General features: G+C 38.4%; 1 protein-coding gene and 1 non-coding gene across 3 annotated transcripts in view; both read left to right on the forward strand.

Moving 5' to 3' along the window:
• Positions 1 to 22,434, forward strand: part of REV1 (REV1 DNA directed polymerase) — a 93,361-nt gene that overhangs the window by 33,828 nt on the left and 37,099 nt on the right. For both annotated transcript variants that reach the window (XM_060187458.1, XM_060187459.1), the window contains exons 5-7: positions 6,134 to 6,283; positions 15,562 to 16,268; positions 21,226 to 21,333. In XM_060187458.1, coding sequence (XP_060043441.1) covers positions 6,134 to 6,283; positions 15,562 to 16,268; positions 21,226 to 21,333 — 965 coding nt within the window. The remainder of the gene's footprint in view (positions 1 to 6,133; positions 6,284 to 15,561; positions 16,269 to 21,225; positions 21,334 to 22,434) is intronic.
• LOC132537941 (small nucleolar RNA SNORA36 family) lies at positions 16,771 to 16,904 on the forward strand. Its single transcript, XR_009549345.1, has one exon. It is a non-coding gene; the product is annotated as a small nucleolar RNA SNORA36 family (small nucleolar RNA).

Genomic DNA, 22,434 nt, shown 5'->3' on the forward strand with positions numbered 1-22,434 from the left:
ATAAAATAGAAAGGGGAGGGGGGATGGCTGCCAGGCAGGTGGTAGATTCGCTGTACAGACATCAAGCCCCAGTGATAACCCTGGAGGCAAAAAAAAAAATGGTTTGTTTTAATGAGAGAGAGAGAGAGCAAGTACATGTGCACACTTTCGAGTGAGCTCTGCCTATCTCTGGCTTATGCTGGGGATTGAAACTGGGACCTCAGAACCTCAGGCATGAAAGTCTTACATAACCTCTATACTGTCTCCCCCAAAATATGTTGTATTTTTTTTAAACTTTCAGACTATAATAAATTAGGGATCTTAGGGATCTGGGGAGGTGGGGCTCTAGGACACATTGGTGGGGTTGTTTGCCCAGGGAAGTCCAGGTTGGCTTGGTAGCTGGTAGCTGGTGGCTGAAAAAGAGTTAAGATATAAAGCAGAACAAATTGTTGACTAATCATGAACCTAAAGGAAAGAATATTTGGAAGATGAAGATTTGGGATCTCTGTTGTGGAAAAAGTTAGTAGATCTATTTTCAGTATATTCCAAAGAGTCCATGCATGACTTTACTAGTTTTTGCCTAAGCCTGACATCTAATATGCAGGTGGACCCAAGTTATTGTCTGGGGAGATGGTGTCATAGCTGGAAAAAGGACTAGAAAGCTGGGTCAGGGAAGAGAGTAGCTCCCAAATATGGGAAAAGTATATAAATGTTACTAACTGTAAACCCCATCAATTTGATATGAGGCCTATATTCAACACAAGAGGCTATGTAGCTTCTGCATATCTGTAGGTCTGAGCTTTCTCAGTTTGTGTGTTTACTGTCCTTTACTGTGTGTGAGGACCTGGATCCAGTCCGGAACACCATGAACAGCCCCAGAGGAAGTTCTACAGAAGTGGAGCAGTGCTGTGGTGGTAGTCTTTGTTTCTAAAACAAAAAATAAAGGATGAGCTGGGTGGTAGTGCAGCGGGTTAAGCGCACATGGCGCAAAGCACAAGGACAGGCATAAGGATCCTGGTTTGAGCCCCCGGTTCCCCAGCCCCCCCCCAAAAAAAGTAAAATAAAGGGGCTGAGTGGTGGCACACCTGGTTGAGTGCACATGTTACAATGCACATGTTACAAAGACCTGGGTTCAAGCCCCCAGTCCCCACCTGCAGAGGGAAAGCTTTGCAAGTGGTGAAGCAGTGTTGCAGTTGTCTCCCTTTGTCTCTCTCCCTCTCTGTCACCCCTACCCTCTGAATTTCTGGCTGTCTCTATCCAATAAATAAATAAAGATAATAAATTTTTTTTAAAGTAAAATAAAAACAAGGAGAAAGGAATAGACCCGGGAGTAGTAGAATTATGTATATGGGAGGTTTCCGTGACATGGGGAAAGAAATTAAAAGCGGGACTCATTTATATTTTTCTCTCAGCACTGATTTATTTTAGAATTATTTTTACTTGCCTAACCATCTGTGCTTCATGTAGGTGCTATTTTTTCTTAATATTTTATTTATTCATATATTTTGGGTAGAGACAGAAATTGATAAGGGAGGAGAGAGAGACCTTTACCACTCCTCCACTGCTTGTGAAGCTTCTCCCTTTAGGTGGGGACCGAGGTTTTTGTACACTTAGTGTGTGTGTCAGCCCCCCCCCCCACACACACTGTAGGTACTGTTTCTTTTCTTTTTCTTTTATTTATTATTGGGTAGAGACAGAGAAGGGAGGGGGAGAGAGAGATACCAGCAGCACGACTTTACCACTCATGAAGCTTCCCCCTGCAGTTGGGGAGCCTGGGTCTTTGCCCACTGTAATGTGTACACTTAACCAAGTGCACCACTGCCTGGCCCCTGTAGGTACTATTTCCATAGATGATATATTCTGGGTCTTGAGGAGCTAATGAGTGAAAAGCTTTAATAATCTCTGGTGACTGAGGAAGTGGACTTGTAAGCCTACGGTCACAAGTTTGATCTCTACCTAGCACCATGTGTACTAGAATGCTACCATGGCCCTTTTTTTTTTCTCATAAAATAAATTTTTTAAATATAAGAATTTTAAGAGAAAAGGCAAGAAGTCATATACACCTTTCTCATAACTTTTTCTGAGTTCATCATAATTGCTCTTGTTTGTAGTTCTGGAGTTAGTAATGTAAGATAAAGAGGTTTTAAATTTTTAATGTATAGTGATTTTTTTTTCTTAGTTGTGGAATTTAAAAAAAACATAGTTTTTACGTAGCACACAATTAGAACTTTGTTGCTTTATTTAATATTTTATTTATTTATATTTTCATTGGGTAGAGACAGAAATTGAGAGGGAAAAGAGAGAGAGGTAGGTAGGTCTGGGAGGTGGCACAGTGGATAAAGCATTGGACTCTTAAGCATGATGTCCTGAGTTTGGTCCCTGGCAGTACATATACCAGAGTGATGTCTGGTTCTTTCCCTCTTTCTTCCTATCTTTCTCATTAATAAATAAGTAGAATCTTTTTTTAAAAAGTGTTGAATATTATTAAAGAGAGATACTTGCTCTCCCTGCACCCACTGCAAGTGGAGACCAGGGCTTGAATGTGACCTAGTACATGGCAATCAATATGTGCACTCAATTGGGTGCACCACTGCCCAGCCCCCCTTTGTTGTTCTAAATCTATTTTTAAATAAGGAAGAAGATAGGTATGAATAGACAGTTAAGCATACAAGTGTTAAATGCTATTTCTCCCATAGAGCTTGACTGGGACATCCCCAGGAACTTTAAAAATATTTTATGTTCAGAATTGTAAAGAAAATGCTTTTTGGGAGTTGGGCGATAGTGCAGCAGGTTAAGCGCATGTGGCGCAAAGCGCAAGAACAATGGTAAAGATCCCGGTTCGAGCCCCCAGCTCCCCACCTGCAGGGGAGTTGCTTCACAAGCTGTGAAGCAGGTCTGCAGGTGTCTCTCTTTCTCTCTCCCTCTCTGTCCTTCCCATCTCTCTCCATTTCTCTCTGTCCTATCAAACTACAATGACATCAGTAACAACAATAATATCTACAACAACAAAGCAACAAGGGTAACAAAAGGGAAAATAAATAAATATTAAAAAAAGAAAATGCTTTTCACCTCAAGCTATAATTAAAATGTTGAAATATAAATTAACAGTGATTTTTATTATATCTTGACTTTTTTGTCGAGCGCACGTTACAATGCAAAAAGACCCAGGTTCAAGTCCCCCCGTCCCCACCTGCAGGGGGAAAGTAAGTGGTGAAGCAGGGCTGCGGGTGTTTTATTCTCCTCATCTTTTTCTTTTTCCTTTAGGGTTATCGCTGGGGCTCGGTGCTTGCACTGAATCCACTGTTCCTGGACACCATTTTTTCCCCATTTTGTTGCCCTTGTTGTTATTGCTGTTGTTGTTGAGTAGGGCAGAGAGAAACTGAGAGAGGAGAGGAATACAGAGGGGAGAGAAAGAACATCTGTAGACCTGCTTCACTGGTTGTGAAACGACCTGCTGGCAGTTGGGGGTCCGGGGACTCAAACTGTGATCCTTATGTCAGTCACTGCACTTCAGTCCATGTGTGCTTAACCCATTGTGCTACTGCCCATACCACACCCTTACTCTCTTCTTAACCACAGTTAAAGCAGTTGGGTTGTCAGAAAAGTCATGGTGTATGCTTTGCACAGAAAAACATAACTTTTCTGACAATCCAACATATTAAAGTGAAATGTATAGATAATGAAGGGTGGGATTCAATGTCAGCTGTTAATATTAGTGTCCTTTACTATTGAGTGGCAACCAGATGAGATGGAAGGAAAGTTGTCAGTAATTTGATGAGAGTAAAGTAAAAGAATAACTGTTCTGATTTTAGAATTTTTATTTGACTTCTTGAATAATCTATAACCTAGGTACAATTAGCTGGTAACCTTCAAATCTTTAAGTGAAAATGGAAATGTTTAAAAAAAATTGAAATGTCAACCATCATAATTTAGCTTCATTATTTGGATATAGCTTAAGATGCTTTAATTAGAAAGACTAAATGCATAGTTTCACCAATGGTATAGTTTAACATGTAATTTCATTTTTTAAAACTATTAGTACTCTTTTCTTATACACAGAACTTTGACTTGGATATTTAAAATTTTTTTTTTTCTATAAACCAAATTAGATATCCGTTACATTGTGGTAATCGCTACTAATTTTTGAGTTTTGTGTTCTTTGAGTCAATTTTTTAAAATTTATCAAACAATAAGAAAAGTAATTTTGAGGGTCGGGCCGTAGCGCAGTGGGTTAAGCGCACATGGTGCGAAACTTGATGACTGGCGTAAGGATTCTGGTTCAAGCCCCCAGCTCCCCACCTGCAGGGGGGGTCGCTTTATAAGCGGTGAAATAGATCTGCAGGTGTCTATCTGTCTCTCTCCATCTCTGTCTTCCCCTCCTTTTTCCATTTCTCTCTGGTTACTAATGTTGTTGTCCTCTGGCAACAGCAACATTAGTAACAATAACCACAACAATGATAAAAACAAGTGCAACAAAAAAGGGAAATAAATAAAATATTTAAAAAAGTAAGTTTAGTCAGGAGTGACTTCTCTTAGTATGTATTTTAGATTTAAAGATGTTTATGTTTTGAAATATTTTCTGGCAGGGCCAGGTGGTGGTACACCTGGTCAGGTGCACGTTACAATGCAAAAGGACCCGGGTTCAAATCTCTGGTCCCCACCTGCAGGGGAAAGCAAATGGTGAAGCAGGGTTGCAGGTGTCTCTCTGTCTCTCTTCCTCTTGCACCCATCCCTCTTGATTTTCTGGCTATCTCCAATAAATAAAAATAGTAAAAAATATATATAAATATTTTTTGGCACTTAACAAATCTTTTGAAATTTGGGTATTAGCATAAGTACGTTGGTTCACTTTGGAAGTGAAAATTATCATTTAAAATACATATAGGAGTCTGGGCCTGCAAAATAACTCAGTTGGGTAGTGAGCTGCTTTTCCATGTGAGTCACCGAGGTTTGGGCCATACTCCCACTACACTAAAGGAAGTTTCAGTCCTGTGTTTTCTTTTACTCTGTCAATAAATAAGTCAAATCACATATAATGGGTTGTGGGAAAAGTCATGACTTATTTTTTCTGTTTTTCAAAGCAAAACTACATCATGACTTTTCCAGCAACCCAATGTATATGTCAGCCATACATAACTCCATTTATTAAATACCATAATTATTATGCAAAAGGCTTTCATGCCTGAGGCTCTGAAGTTCTAGGTTCAATCTCTAGCACCAATATAAGCCAGAGAGGTGTAGTGTTCTGGTGCATCTGCCTGCTTGCCACCCTCCCCCATCTGTCTCTTTAATTAAAAAGTAAATACATATTTAAAAATATTTTTAAAAAAACAATCAGTTTTAGTTATCAAGTACAAAAGGAAATGGTATTAGTTCATATTCATTAGTTATTAATATTCATTGTTAATATTCATTAATACCTAATATAGTATAGAGTTTACTGACTGAGGATTTTTGATAAGTAGTAAACATTTAACAGAAGAGATAGATGAAAAAAAAAAAAAGAAGAGATAGATGGTTGCTTCTACTTGCTTCAGCTTCATAGTCCTCATCACATTTTGTCACATAAAAATAGTTTAAATGGGGTGGGGAGAGGCGGTGGTGCACCTAAGTGCACACATTACAGTGCACAAGGACCCAGACTCAAGTCTCTGGTTCCCAGATGCAGGGAGGAAGCTTCATGAATGGTGAAGCAGGGCTGCATGTGTCTCTCTGTTTCTCTTCCCTTCTATCTCCCCCTCCTTTCTCAATTTCTCTGTCTCTATCCAATAAACAAAGAAATATTTGTTTAAATGGTTCACTAATCTTAAAATTGAGACTTTTTAGTTCTTGTTTTGTGTTTTGCTGTTTCTCATATATGTCTTTGATTCTGTGTAAATTGGGTAGAATGGGAGTAGAACTGTGGTAGTGAAAATATTGCTTGTGTTGACTACTAATTTAAAAAAGAAATCAGGCCTGTATTTTTTTCTGAATGATACTCTAAAGTATTCAATTATAATTATATTGTGTGAGGGTCACTAAACCAGAAGCAGGAGGAAAAAACTAGCAAAACACATGTCTTCCTTTCTCGAAGAAAGGAAGAATACTGATTTTTTTCATGAATCTCATTTTCTTCAAATACTGAGTTCTTAATTTAGTGTTATTTTTGTTTCAGCATCAAGGCTGGACGACTCTTGTCCTGCATCCCGTATCAGCTGTATAGCAAGCAGTCGTGTGCACAGAAAAGTCTCAACTTTAATCCTGTATGCAAGCCTGAGGATGCTATGCCAGGTCCAAGCAATATAGCCAAACATCTCAACAGGGTGTAAGTTTTTTTTTTAATTTATTTTTTTATTGGGGAATTAATGTTTTACATTCAACAGTAAATACAATAGTTTGTACATGCATAACATTCCCCAGATTCCCATATAACAATACAACCCCCACTAGGTCCTCTGTCATCCTTCTTGGACCTGTATTCAGAGTCTTTTACTTTGCTGCAATACGCCAATTCCATTTCAGGTTCGACTTGTGTTTTCTTTTCTGATCTTGTTTTTCAACTTTGGCCTGAGAGTGAGATCATCCCATATTCATCCTTCTGTTTCTGACTTATTTCACTTAACATGATTTTTTCAAGGAAGGTCCATCCAAGATTGGCTGAAAACGGTGAAGTCACCATTTTTTACAGCTGAGTAGTATTCCATTGTGTATATGTACCACAACTTGCTCAGCCACTCATCTGTTGTTGGACACCTGGGTTGCTTGCAGGTTTTGGCTATTACAAATTGTGCTGCCAAGAACATATGTGTACACAGATCTTTTTGGATGGATGTGTTGGGTTCCTTAGGATATATCCCCAGGAGAGGAAGTACAGGGTCACAGGGTAGGTCCATTTCTAGCCTTCTGAGAGTTCTCCAGACTGTTCTCCAGAGAGGTTGGACCAATTGACATTCCCACCAGCAGTGCAGGAGGGTTCCTTTGACCCCTTACCTTTTCTGATGTATGACATTCTCACAGGAGTGAAGTGATATCTCATTGTTGTCTTGATTTGCATTTCTCTGACAATCAGAGACTTGGAGCATTTTTTCATGTGTTTCTAGGCCTTTTGGATCTCTTCTGTGGTGAATATTCTGTCCAAGTCCTCCCCCCATTTTTGGATGGGGTTATTTGTTGTCTTGTTGTTGAGTCTGGCAAGCTCTTTATATATGTTGGTTATTAAACTCTTATCTGATGTATGGCATGTAAAGATCTTCTCCCATTCTGTGAGGGGTCTCTTGGTTTGGGTAGTGGTTTCTTTTGCTGTGAAGAAGCTTTTTAATTTGATGTAGTCCCATAGATTTATACTTGCCTTAGTCTTCTTTGTTATTGGATTCGTTTCATTGAAAATGTATTTAAAATTTATGCGGAAAAGAGTTCTGCCAATATTTTCCTCTAAGTATTTGATAGTTTGTGGACTAACATCCAAGTCCTTGATCCACTGGGAATTCACTTTTGTATTTGGTGAAATACAGTGATTCAGTTTCATTCTTCTGCATGTTTCAACCCATTGTTTCCAACACCATTTGTTGAAGAGACTCTGCTTTCCCCATTGAATAGTCTGGGCACCTTTGTCAAAGATTAGATGTCCATAGGTGTGGGGCCTCATTTCTGGGCTCTCAATTCTATTCCGCTGATCAGTGTGTCTGTTCATGTTCCAGTACCAAGAAGTTTTGATGACAACAGCCCTATAATATAGTTTGAGATCTGGGAGTGTGATGCCTCCAGTTCTGTTCTTTTTTCTCAAGATTGTTTTGGCAATTCTAGGTCTTTTCTGGTTCCAGATAAACATTTGTAGCATTTTTTCTATTCTCCTAAAAAATGTGCTTGGGATTTTGATGGGGATAGCACTAAATTTGTAGATGGCTCTGGGTAATATATTATTTTGATGATGTTAATTCTTCCAACCCATGAACATGGAATATCTTTCCACTTCTTCGTGTCTTTTTCAATTTCTTTGAGTAGTGACTCATAATTTTCTGTATACAAAGGCTTTCACTTCTTTGGCTAGGTTTACTCCTAGATATTTTATTGTTTTTGTTGCTATAGTAAAAGGAATTGATTTCTGGATTTCAGTTTCTTCTAACTTAGTGTTTGCATAGAGGAATGCCACTGACTTTTGAATGTTAATTTTGTAGCCTGACACCTTACTGTATTGCCTGATGATTTCCAAAAGCTTCTTGCTGGAGTCCCATGTATACTATCATGTAGTCTGCAAATAAGGAGAGTTTGACTTCGTCTCTTCCAATTTGTATCCCTTTAATTCCTTGCTCCTGCCTGATTGCTATGGCAAGAACTTCCAACACTATGTTGAATAGTAATGGTGATAGTGGGCATCCCTGTCTAGTACCTAATCTGAGTGGAAATGCTTCCAGTTTTTCACCATTGAGTATGATGTTGGCTATAGGTTTGCTATATATAGACTCAACTATCTTCAGGAATTTTCCATCTATTCCCATTTTTTGTAGTGTTTTGATCATAAAGGGATGTTGTATTTTGTCAAAAGCTTTCTCTGCATCTACTGATATGACCATGTGGTTTTTGGTCTTGCTTTTGTTGATGTGGTGGATCACATTGATTGATTTACGTATATTAAACCAACCTTGCATGCCTGGGACAAACCCCACTTGGTCATGATGAACAATCTTTTTGATATACTGCTGTATCCGGTTGGCTAGAATTTTGTTCAATATTTTCGCATCTATGTTCATCAGAGATATTGGTCTGTAGTTTTCTTTTTTGGTTGTGTCCCTATCTTTTGGTATCAGGGTGGTGTATCAGGGTGATGTTGGCTTCATAGAAGCTGGCAGGGAGTATTACAGTGTCTTCAATCTTCTGGAAGACTTTTTATTTATTTATTTATTATTTTTATATTTATTTTCACTTTTGTTGCCCTTGTTGTTTTTCATTGTTGTTGTAGTTATTATGGTTGTTATTGATGTCATTGTTGTTAGATAGGACAGAGAGAAATGGAGAGAGGAGGGGAAGACAGAGAGGGAGAGAGAAAGATAGACACCTGCAGACCTGCTTCACCACCTGTGAAGTGACTCCCCTGCAGGTGGGGAACCGGGGGCTCGAACCAGGGTCTTTAGGCTGGTCCTTGCTCTTAGTGCCACATGCACTTAACCTGCTGGGCTACCACCCGACTCCCCTTCTGGAAGACTTTTAAAAGTAGAGGTATTAGTTCTTCTTTGAAAGTTTTGTACAATTCATTTGTAAAAACATCTGGTCCAGGACTTTTATTTTTGGGAAGATTTTTGATAACTGTTTCAATTTCATTAGCTGTGATGGGCCTGTTCATGTTATCCACTTCCTCTTTATTTAGTTTTGGAAGTTGGTAGGTATCTAGGAAATCGTCCATTTCTTCCAGGTTCTCTAGCTTGGTGGCATATAGTTGTTCATAGAAGCCTCTAATGATATGTTGAATTTCTGCAGTGTCTGTTGTGATTTCTCCTGTTTCATTTACTATCCGATTTATTTGGGTCTTCTCCCTTTTTTGTTTTGTGAGTCTGGCTAAAGGTTTGTCGATTTTGTTTACTCTTTCGAAGAACCAACATTTACTTTCATTGATCTTTTGTATGGTTTTCCTATTCTCAATGTTATTTATTTCTGCCCTTACTTTAATGATTTCTGACCTTCTCGTTGCTTTAGGATTCCTTTGTTGTTCTTCTTCTAGGTCATTAAGATGTGCAATCAGGCTATTTATTTGTGCTTTTTCTTGTTTCCTAATGTGTGCTTGTATAGCTATGAACTTCCCTCTTAAGACTGCTTTAGCTATGTCCCAAATATTTTGATAGCTTGTGTCTTCATTTTCATTGAACTCTCGAAACATTTTGATTTCTTCCTTGATTTCCTCTTTGACCCAGAAGTTGTTAAGAAGTGTACTGTTGAGCTTCCACATTTTGGGACTGTTACTAATCTTTTGTTGATTGTTAAGTGTTAGTTTAATTCCACTGTGGTCTGAGAAGATGCTTGGGATGATTTCAATTCTCTTGAATTTGCTGCTGCTGTCTTTGTGGCCTAACATATGGTCTATCCTTGAGAATGACCCATGTGGATTTGAGTAAAATGTGTATTCCAGTTTCTTGGGATGAATGACTCTGAAAATGTCCAATAGTTCTAGTTTATCTATCTCTTCATTTAGCTCCTTTATGTCTTTATTGATTTTCTGCCTGAATGATCTGTCAAGTTGAGAGAGTGGGGTGTTGAAGTCCCCTACTATGATTGTGTTACTGTTAATATATTGCTGTAGCTCTTTCAGTAGAAGTTTGATGTATTTAGATGGCTTCTCATTGGGTGCATAGATGTTAATAATTGTTAAGTCCTCTTGATTGGCTGATCCTCTGAGCATTAAGTAGTGTCCATTCCTGTATTTTTTATCTTATCTATTTTCAAGTCTATCATGTCAGATATGAGAATAGCTGTTCCTGCCCTTTTTTATGGGCCATTGGCTTGTATGATAGTTTTCCATCCTTTCACTTTAAGTCTGTGTTTTTCTTGTTGAGTTTGGTGGGTTTCCTATAGACAGCATATTGTTGGATTGTATTTTCTGATCCATCTTCCTACTGTGTCTTTCAATAGGTGAATTCAGACCATTGACATTTATTGATATCAAAGATTGAAGATATTTGAACTCCATTCTTGTAGAGTTTTAGAGTGTTTTGACATATGTCCTATTTGTGGTGGTCTTGTTGTTTATAGGAGACCTTTCAGAACTTCTTTCAGGGCAGGCTTGGTGATGGTTGATTCCTTCAACTGTTGCTTGTCTGAGAAGGTTTTGATGCCTCCCTCTAGTCTGAATGACAGTCTAGCAGGATATAGTATTCTTAGCTGAAAGCCTTTCATTGATCACTCGATAGATATCTTGCCATTCTCTTCTGGCCTGTAGTGTTTGTATGGAGAAGTCTGCTACTAATCTTATGGGTTTTCCTTTGTAGGTGACTCTTTGTTTTTCTCTTGCAGCCTTGAGGATCCTTTCTTTATCCTTATTCCTTTCCATTCTAAGTATGATATGTCTTGGTGTCTTTAGGTCTGGGTTAATTCTGTTTGGGACCCTCTAGGCTTCTTGAATCTTTGTCTTTGATGTTGTCTAGACTAGGGAAGTTTTCAGCTATTATGGCCTGGAAAATGCTTTCTTCCTCTTCTTCTCTTTCTTCCTCTGGTATGCCAATAATGCGTATATTGTTTCTTTTGAAGTCATCCCATAGGACTCTGTTGTTGTTTTCAGCATCTCTTTTTGAGATCTCTTACTTCTTTTTTAGTTTCCTCTAATTCATCCTCAATCTTGCCAATTCTGTCTTCAGCCTCATTGATTCTATTCTCTCTGCCCTCTACTGTTTTCTGGAGTTCATCTATTTTGTTGCCCTGTTCTGATACTGTTTTAGCTTGTTCAGCTAGTTGCATTCTTAGCTCAGCGATTTCAGCTTTCAGCTCTCTGATGACCATGAGATAATTAGTATTTTCTTCCATATTCTCATTTGTTGTTCCTGTATTTCTGATTACAATTTTTTCAAATTCTTTACTCACTCCTGTTATTATTTCCTTAGCTAATGTTTGGATGTTGAACTCGTTATTTTGTGCTTCACCCACTGGAGGACTCTTAGCTATACTCTTGTCCTGGTTCGATTGTCCCATATTTTTTCTTGTTGTTTTAACTATTTTATATATTATGTTATGAGTTCCCTTTATCAGTACTTTTCAAATTATTGATCACTATTGCCTGTATTGACTTGTGTCTAAGTAAGTTAATTAAAGGGTTTACAGTGGTGGAAATTAACAGTTGTTTCAATCCCTGAGTTGGAGCTCAGTGTTTTAAATGTCTCTTTTTTTTTCCTTCCCTGTAGGCTATGGGAGCCTGAGGGCTTTTAAACTATCAATGGGCTTCTTAGCTTAATCACTGACTCCTGACCAAGAGATAAAGCAGGGTGTGGCAGAGATAATCCAGTGGTTATGCAAAGAGACTTTCACAGCCCCTCAGCTATGCCACTGAGGTATAGGTCTTCTCCTGAGTTTCCTGGTTAGATCTCTGTCCCCTTGTGTCCCTCCCTGTCGCTGCTCCAGATTCTGAGGGTAGTAGCAATGAAGACTCAGAGTTGCACTTGGTGAGTCTCTGGGGAGTCCTCTCCTCCCTTAAGCTGTCCCCTTGTTGGTGGAACAGATTGGAGATGGTGTCTCAACTGATAAACTGCTGAACTGTTAGCAGTCACTTAATCTCTCCTTAGGCTCCACTCTCCTCTCTGTCACCAGCCACACGTGTTTGTACTCATGGGTTATTTACTGGGTTCCTGTGGTCATTCTAGTCCTGTCTTATTTCGGTCCGGGGTGGTCTCCTTTGGTATTCCTAGTTGATCCGGGAGAGAAGAGGAGAGGAGGGGAGGGGAGGGGAGGGGAGGGGAGGGGAGGGGAGGGGAGGGGAGGAGAGGGGAGGGGAGGGGAGGGGAGGGGAGAGGAGAGAGAGAAAGCGATCTGCTGCTCATAACTCCACCTCCCTGTTTCAAAGTTTTTTTATCGTGTAAGTTTTTCTAGGTTGTGAATATCAGAGTTGGTCTTTAAAAGTGGGTATGAACCCTGCTCTGTTGTAGAGAGAGTAATAAACCTGGCCATTCATCTTTATTAAAGTTGTTGAAATATATGTGTTTTACTACAATAATTTACTTGCTTATTTACCATAGCACTGCACAGTTTTGGTTTATGGTGGTGCCAGGTATTGAGCCCAGGACCTTGGAGTCTCAGGCATGAAAATCTTTTTTGCATAACCACTTTGCTATCTTCCTGGCCCATATTATTTATTGTTTATCTGGCAGTTTTCATATGTAAAATATAAACAAGGAAACTTCTTCAATTGGGTTAGTTCAAGTAGTGGGTCTTAAGTCATTAGGAGTAAGGTTTCCTTCAAGAATTTCTTAAAATAAGAATTTCCACACAAGTATTTTACTATTTAATGTTCCTCTCAAAAACTGAACTGTGCCAGTTATATTGGAATGCTGGAAAAGTCATGACATTTCTTTTCTTTTTCACTTTTCTGTTTTCTATGTAAAATGCATCATGGGTCATGACTTTTCCAACAATCCATAACTTTCGTATGCTGTACATTAATGTGTTTATATTTTATATTTTTAAAAATTTTCAAATTTGTAATAAATCTGAATGTGAATATTTTATTTATTTTTTCTCCTGGCTGCCAGAGGTTTATTATTATTATTATTTATAAAAAGGAAACATCGACAAAACCATAGGGTAAGAGAGGTAGAACTCCACACAATTCCCACCACTAGAACTCTGCATTTCATCCCCTCCCCTGATAGCTTTTCTATTCTTGAACCCTCTGGGAATATGGACCCAAGGTCATTGTGGGATGCAGAAGGTGGAAGGTCTGGCTTCTATAATTGCTGCCCCGCTGAACCAGAGGTATTTTTTAAAGCCTATTCTTTGCTTCCATTAAATGATGCTTCCAATAAAATCACTTCTAGCAGTGTGCCTGCCACAGCACCCTGTTGGTTTACTCACAGCTCTTATCACAAGTTGAATATTTTATCTTAATTAAAATGTTTAAAGTGAAGATAATCTTTATTCCATGTTACTTAAAAAAGAAAAGGCTGATTTAATTGTAATAATCCTGAGTAAATTGGTTTCACAATTAATTGCAATGTTGCCTTAACTTTATATCAGGTGACTCATTATCATTTGTCTTCTTATTTATTAAATTGCTCGCTTTGGGAACAGGATTTATTTTTTCCAAAAGGCCAAGAGTCTAATTAACCTAGAAGGATCTAATGTTATTACTTCCTGTACCTTTTGTTGTCATTTGTTCTTTAACCCATATCTGTTTATTCAGATGTTTTTCACATTACCTAAAACTTTACAGTTTTCGGTAGCATCAGGGTATTCAAAACATATCAGAAAAGTCTTTCTTCATACACATTATCTTTTCATATCCACACCTAGTATAAGTAAAAAAAACACACAAAAAAAAAAAAACTATATATTTTGGGAAACTGTAAATTTTAGGCAGATTTTATTAGTATATTTACTCTGGTAAAAGTATATCTGCTAGCTATGTACTTAGAGCGTAGCTATTTCTTTTTTGAGGTTTTACATCTGTGAAGATTGAACTTAGAGTTGGCAACCATGGTACTTAAGAAGGTCTGTCAAAACCAACCCAGAAACGGGTGGTAATGTTTTGCATTCATGTGTGCCTTCTCTCTGTAACTAGATTGTCACTACTAATATTCCAAGTTGGTCTTACAAAGAAGGAATGTTAATGCTGTTAATGGTGTGGTGCTCTGTTTCTCTTTTTTAAATTTTTTAATATTTATTTATTTACCCTTTTGTTGCCCTTGTTTATTGTTGTTGTAGTTATCATTGTAGTTGTTATTGATGCCCCTTTTATAGATCTACGCCCTCACATGTACAGTTTCAGCATTCTAGCCTTACTTTTTTTTACCCATACAGTGAGAGAGTGATACAGGGGCTCAAACCTGAGTTGTGTGTATGAAAAGACACACTTTCCACCCGGTTTGCTAACTCTCTAGCTGTGGTTCTTACTCTTCTGTATACTTGTAGTACAATAATTAGCCCTGTTAGTAGATTGATAAATATAGCATGTCAGCCTTTCCTGATTGAAACTAATTGTCCTCAGGATGGTAGCAATATTTTATTTTCTATGTTGAGTAATGCCTTATATAAATCTGAAAATAAATTCAAACAAAATGTCTTATTTATTCTTATCGCAGTGATTCATATTGTATTAATTCGCAAATATCAGTGACTGTTGTAAATGTAAGTCATTATGCTATAGACAGGTTATATAAAACTTAGATTCCAGTTAATTTCTAATCAGGAAAGAAAATGAAAATAGTTTTGGTTTTTTTCTTCACCCTCAAAAAGATTCTTTCTTTGTATACGTGTCTACAATTTTAAAAAGCTGTTAGCTTTGTAGAATTATCCTACTTACCTTGCTACTTTTTTAGCAAAGAATTATCGTTAATTCTTAGATGGGAAAGAATTTAAAATTTGTGACATTTTTGGTTTTGGGGTAGGAGTGCGTATTCAAGTTTGTACGTATTCCAAGTTTGTATTTCTAAGAAAAGAGAACGAGAATTGTTTTTTTTTTTAAATTTTATTTATTTTCCTTTTTGTTGCCCTTGTCTTTTTTTTATTGTTGTTGTAGTTATTATTGTTGTTGTTATTGATGTGGTTGTTATTGGATAGGACAGAGAGAAATGGAGAGAGGAGGGGAAGACAGAGGGGGGAGAGAAAGATAGACACCTGCAGACCTGCTTCACCGCCTGTGAAGCGACTCCCCTGCAGGTGGGGAGCCGGAGGCTGGAACCCGGATCCTCATGTCGGTCCTTGCGCTTTGCGCCACCTGCGCTTAACCCACTGCGCTACCGCCTGACTCCCGAGAATTGTTTTTGCAGCCACAAGTGACTGTATGAGTAGAGGATAGGGCTTTGATGTCCCATGCCCCATCTGCTCCTCCCTCCTTGCCCCGTTAAAGATGTCTACAAAGAGAAAAATTGTTTTAACTTGAGAGTCAGACATTATTAACTGTTTTTTCCTCTTTAGAAATCATATAATTAAGAAGATTGAGACAGAAAATGAAGTCAAAGTTAATGGAATGAACAGTTGGAATGAAGAAGATGGAAAAAATGATTTTAGTTTTGTGGAGCTGGAGCAGATGTTTTCAGGAAGGAAACAAAATGGGATTCCATGTCACAGAGACAGCACTGCCATTTTTAGTGGACGCTCTCATTCCTCTAATGGTGCCTTAAAGACACAAGATTGCTTGGTGCCCACGGGCAACAGTGTTGCCAGCAGACTTTCTCCAGACCTTGTCCACGAGGAAGAGAAGCCTGAGAAGAGCAGCACTGACTTCAGAGACTGCATTGTGCAGCAGTTACAACAAAGCACCAGAAACATAGATGGTTTAAGGAATCCACACAGAACTAATTCCTTTTCATTATCTTCTTTGCACAGTAACATTAAAATAAATGGCGCTCACCACTCCACTGTTCAGGGGCCTTCAAGCACAAAAAGCACTTCTTCAGTACCTACTGTTAGCAACACAGCACCTTCAGCGCCGTGTAAACCATCAGACTGTAATTTTATTTCAGACTTCTATTCTCGTTCAAGACTGCATCATATATCAACATGGAAGTGTGAATTGACTGAGTTTGTCAATACCCTACAAAGGCAAAGTAGTGGTATCTTTCCAGGAAGGGAAAAGTTAAAAAAAATGAAAACAGGCAGGTCTGCACTTGTAACTGACACAGGTAGATACTAGCTAAAATTATTTTCTTATGAAACAATATTGGTGGTGCTGGGAGAAAACTCACCTGCTAAAGTGCACACATTAAGACCTGGAGTCCCTGGCCATCATGGGAACACCTACCTGCATGGGGGAAACTGTGTGGTGGGCATAACTGTGGTGTCTCTTCCTCTCTCGCTTCCATTTTCTCACCTTCTACTTAAACAAAAAAAGGTCCACACACAGCCCCAACCAAAAAAAAACTATGTTTGACTCATATAATTAAGCGTTTAGTATTCTGATAAGATACTGCACTGTCATAAAACTCAGGGTGGGGTGGTATTCAAGGAAAATTAGGTTACATAAGTCAAACTAAGTATAACAGAAAACGTTCTTATTTAAAATTTTAGATTCAAGTGTAGCTAACTGAAAACTGTAGGTAGTTTATACAACAAATGTTGAGATTCTGAACATTTGTTCCTCATACAGACCTACTGATGTTTTGAACTATATAAAATACAACTTGTTTCTAAAGTGTTGAGTTTGGTTCAGGGTGGCTTTCCTGTTCTGTTAATTAAGCTTTGGGATATTGAAATACAGTCTAGGGAGGATAACTGGGTAGAAAACGCTACTCTACTCATGTACTTCTCAGCCTACAACAATGCAAAAAACAAAAAGAGCAAAAATAAAACTTTTATTTTAGTCAACTTTAGTTTAAACAAAAATGAGTTGGTTTAGTAAAAGTAACTTAATAGCTCTTGCTTCATGATTTTAAATAAATAGCGGATGTACTATGCTATTCTATAGCATAGTAAACTCTTGTTAATGAGATGAAGTATTTTCACATGTAAGTATGTTGATTAGCTGTATTTTTCTCCTTTAAAAAAAAAGATACATTTTTTACTTATGTATTTATCAAAGAGAAAGAGCCAGAGCATCATTCTGACATGAGTGATGTGCATGGACCTCCTGGTTAAGAGTCCAGTGCTTTATCCACTGTGTTGTCTCCATGATTGCTGATTTGCTCTTTATAATACTCTTTGTTAACCAAACAGACCCAACAATAGCAGACTGTATTCCTGTGCCAGTTAATATGTTGTTTGACGTGTTAATTGCTTTTTGCAGATTATATGGCTTCATTTTATAGGCAGATCAAACTCAGAGATTATCTAATAATAATGTCTGTTCACTTATAGTTGTGGGGCCTGAGAGATGGAGAAAAGTTTCTGTCCTAGAAACTGATAGTCTCTCCATCTGGTTTTCTTGTGATAGTTCGATGCGTTCCTAAAACCACACTATTTGTGAAATATTTTAAAGTAATGCTGTAGGTATTAGATTATCCTTCTATTGTGTCCTAATCCCAAAACTCAGTAACATTAGAAAGCTTCAAGGAATTGTTATAAAACATGAGTAAGTTTTATTGTAAGCATTCAGTAAGTAAGTCTTTGGCATATTCATTCTTTGCCACTTTTAAGTTATAATTTTGGGTTATTTACATTATGCTTTATTTAAAAAAAAGTTCATTACTGGATTTCAGTGCTGGCACTGAATCCATTGCTCCTGGCCGTATCCTTCCCTCCCCCCTCCCCTCTTCCCTTCTTTCATTTTGTTAGGTAGGAGAGAGAGAAATTGAGAGGGAGAGAGAAAGGTAGACAACCTACAAAACGTGCTTCACTGCTCATGAAGCTTCCCAACACTTCAGGGGTTGAATCTGGGTCCTTGTATGATAGATAGCATGTGTGCTCAGCTGGGTGTGCCACCACTACACCCCTCATACATTATGTTTTAGATAGTGCTTTTTAAAGATTTTTTTTTATTATTTTCCCTTTTGTTGCCCTTGTTGTTTTATTGTTGTTGTAGTTATTGTTGTTGATGTCCTTGTTATTGGATAGGACAGAGAGAGGAGGGGGAGAGAAAGCTAAGACACCTGCAGACCTGCTTCACCACTTGTGAAGCTACTCCTTCCAGGAGGGGAGCCAACGGCTCGAACCAGGATCCTTACTCTGGTCCTTGGTGCTTTGTGCCACCTGTGCTTAACCCGACCCCCTAGATAGTACTTTTATGGAACAAGATTTTGATGACTAGGATTGTACAAATTCTTTACAGATGTATAGCAAGGAATTGTGTTGCCTTGAGGTTAGAAAACTGCTTGAGGGAGCCTGGCGGTAGCACATGGCGCAAAGCGCAAGGCTGGCGTTAAGGATCCTAGTTCGAGACCCAGCTCCCCACCAGTAGAGGGGTTACTTCACAGGCAGTGATGCAGGTCTGCAGGTGTCTGTCTTCCCCTCCTCTCTCCATTTCTCTCTGTCCTATCCAACAATGAAGACAACAGTAAAAACTACAACATAAAACAACAAGGGCAACAAAAGGGAATAAATAAATATAAAAGAAAGAAGAAGAAAACTGCTTGAATCTTAATTCTGACTCTGCCACTGTTACCATGTAAGACCTTTGTATAGTTGGTTCACCTCTTTGAGACTCAGTCTGTTCACAGAAGAGTGATAGATCATTCTTACCTCTCTGAAACCTAATGTCCTCTTAGCAGAGCAGTGGTAAGTCATGTTGCTCATCTCATGTTGTTTTAGGCAAAGGCTCAGTGCCTTGAAAATGAAACCAGGTAAATAACTTCCCGGTCACAATATGGTAAATGACATGGTCTGAACTTACTTGGTGTTGGTGAGCAGTGGCACACTCAGTTAAGCGCACATAGTACTGTGAGCCCATGTTCCCCTTCCACAAGTGGTGAAGCAGGTCTGCTGGTATCTGTCTCTTTATCTCCATCTCTGACTCCTCCTCCCCTCTAAGTTTCTCTCTGTCCTATCAAATAAAATGGGGCAGGGGCAGGAAGGAAGGCCTCTAGAAACTGGGTTTCATAATGTAGGCAACAAACCCCAGCAATAACCCTGGTAGAGAATGTAAGATTTGGGGCTGGATGGTGACACACCTGGTTAAGTGCACGTTATAGTGCACAAGGACCCAGGTTCAAGCCCCTGGTCTCCACCTGCAGGGGCAAGCTTAATGAGTCGTAAAGCAGGGTTTTGTGTCTCTCCCCTTGCTATCTCCCCCCAACCCTCTTGATTCCTGGCTGTCTCTGTCCAGTAAATAGTTAAAAATAATTTTAAAGAGAATGTAAGATTTAGGAACCCTTTTTTTAAAAATGGAGACTATTCTTCAGTACAATGTCTTATCAGAGAAAAATATCTTATGAAGCCAGAACATTTTTCTTACCTGAGATTCTTATTTCTAAGACTTGTATATATTGGAGAATATACAAGGGGAAAAAGCTAATTAAGGATGAGTTGAAAGATTTAGAGGAAAGTTCTAGTTGTGGCTAAATTAATATTAAAGAGTTTCTGTATACTCAGGACAATTAGATGCCCATGTCTTAAGGAGAAGATGTTTCCTTGAAAATGCTGTACAGACTTCAGAGTTAGTTAATTGTACTTAAAGTCATGAGTAAAATGTCACTTATACAATTTTATTTTATATACTATTTGTACATTTTACCAGAGCACTGCTTGCCTCTGACTAGTGGCTGTGCCAGGAATTAAACTTGGGACATGCAAGTCTCGCTGCATAGTCATTGTGCTGCTCCCCCTTGCCCTTATAGGCTAGCTGGCGTGTGTGTGTGTGTGTGTGTGTGTGTGTGTGTGTGTGTGTGTGTGTGTGTGTGTATTTACCAGAGCACTATTCGTCTCTGGCATATGGTGCTGTTGTAGATTGTACTGGGACCCCAGGGCCTCAGATATTAGAATCTTTTGCATACACATTATGCTATTTCCCCACTCCCCTTAATGTGTGACTGTTTAGAATAGCACTGTGGTAGCGTGATGACTCTGAAATCAGACTGCCTGATATTGTATATCTCCTCAGCATTTACTGACTATGACTTAAGTTTTTGTGAAATGAAAGTAATAATTGGCAAATAGTGGTGCTGAAAGAATCTAAATATATTAACATCTAAACCTTCAACAGTACCTGATAAACCTATTAAGCATTCATCAATAGTAGTTTTCTTATTTTATCGAGATATGTTTATAGATTACTTGGACTAATGATCATCTAATGTTTCTTAGCCTACATTAGCTAAATATATGCAACATCTTTATGTTTTATAAACTTCACAAAGATAATAAACATTTAGATAAACTTTTAGTGAGTCTTAGAAGATACAGGCTAGGGGGTGGCAGCACAGTGGGTTAAGCGCACATGGTGTGAAGTGCAAAGACCAGTGTAAGGAGCCTGGTTCGAGCCCCCTGCTCCCCACCTGCAGGGGGGAGGTCATTTCACAAGTGGTGAAGAAGGTCTGCAGGTATCTTATCTTTCTCTCTTTGTCTCCCCTCCTCTCTCAATTTCTCTGTCCAACAACAGCAATGACAACAATAATAACGACAAGGGCAATAAAATGGGATAAAATGGCCTCCAGGAGCAATGGAATCGTAGCGTGTGTCTAGCCTTTATCTTTTTGCATCCTGGGTTATTGCTGGGTCTGTGCTGACACTATGAATGCACTACTCCTGGCAGCTATTTTTTCCATTTTACTGGATAGGACAGAGAAGTTGAAAGAGGAGGGGGATATAGGGAGAAAGCTAAGACACCTGTAGACTTGTTTCACTGCTTTTAAAGCACCCTCCCCATAGGTTGGGAGCAGAGGCTCAAACTGGGATCCTTGAAATTTATACTATGTGCCACCAAGTACGCCACTACCCAGCCCCTGACACATGATATCTTCATAGTAGACCTTAAATCATATTTGGAAGCTAAAGTTAACATCTCTGCATTGCATATAAAGCTAAAAAAAAGAAAAAGACAATGACTGTCTCAAGTGATGGAATAGATGGAATTAAGGCTTATTTTCTTCCCTACTGTGAGCATATGAAAATATAAATTCTAAGTTTCATTAAACCTGACTTCAATGAAAAAATTAGTTTGGGGTTTGAACATTGTTGTTTTTTTGTTTTGTTTTGTCTTATTCTTTCTAGGAAATACGTCAGTATTGAGTTCACCCAGACATCAGAGCTGTATAATGCATGTTGATATGGATTGCTTCTTTGTATCAGTGTGTATACGCAATAGACCAGATCTCAAAGGTGTGTACTTGTTTCTGTTTTAAAATAATTTATACCCACACACATTTGGCAATCACAAAATATTTAAGAAATCCAGTATTCTTTGTAAAATCATATACTGTTTCTAAGTTTCCTAGTATCCACGATCAAAAAAACTTAGAAGTTTCCTTAAAAAAAAAAAAAAAACTTAGTTTTTTTTTTTCTCTTTAAAGAAATCTCCAGAGAATAATACTTATTTTTTTAATCTTTTATTTATTACTGGATAGAGACAGAAACTGAGAGGGAAGGGTGAGATAGGGAAAGAGACAGACTATTTGCAGCCCTGCTTTACCATTTGTGAAGCTTTCCCCCTGCAAGTGGGGGCCAGGGTATTGGACCCTGGTCCTTGTGCACTGTAATGTGTATGCTTAACCAGGTGTGCCATTGCCTGGCCCCTTACTTATTTTCAACAGAAAGATATCACCTAGAACTAATAGTGTAGGTGGGATCTGCACTGGGCATATTTCTATCTTTTTACTATATTTACTAATACTCTTAATTGTTATGGTACAACACGTCTTTGGGTCACTATGAATAAATAACCTGAATACCCTGATGCTAGTAAACAATTCCAATTTCTTGGTTTTAGAATAATTCTGTATTATTAAATATTGCCGAAAATACATGCAGCCCTTCTGTAGTCCTAGTGTATGGAATTTCAGGTATTTGTGACCTGGCCAATATTTCTAAAAACAGTATTTTTGGGGCCAGGCAGTGGCACACCCGATTAAGCTGGGTAATGTTACCTTGTGCAAGTACCCATATTTGAGCTCCCCACATCACACCTACCAGGGAGGAGACTTTATGGGCTGTGAAGCAAGTACTGTGGGTGTTTCTATACCTCCTCAGTTTTCTCTCTGTCCTATCAAATAAAGAATAGGAAAGGAAAATAGCTGCCAAGAGCAGTGGATTTACCGTGTAGGCACTGAGCCACAGCAATAACTCTAATGTCAATAATCAAACAAAAGAAAAAAAGTTTTGTTTTTTCTAAAATTTTCAGTTATACTCTATGTCTAAAGGAGATAACTTAGTATTTTCTTGGGAGTCAAATTTTCCCTTAAAGGGAAGCAGTAGTGAATTGAA

This window comes from Erinaceus europaeus, chromosome 3 (assembly GCF_950295315.1).
Source record: "Erinaceus europaeus chromosome 3, mEriEur2.1, whole genome shotgun sequence".
Lineage (NCBI taxonomy): Eukaryota > Metazoa > Chordata > Mammalia > Eulipotyphla > Erinaceidae > Erinaceus > Erinaceus europaeus.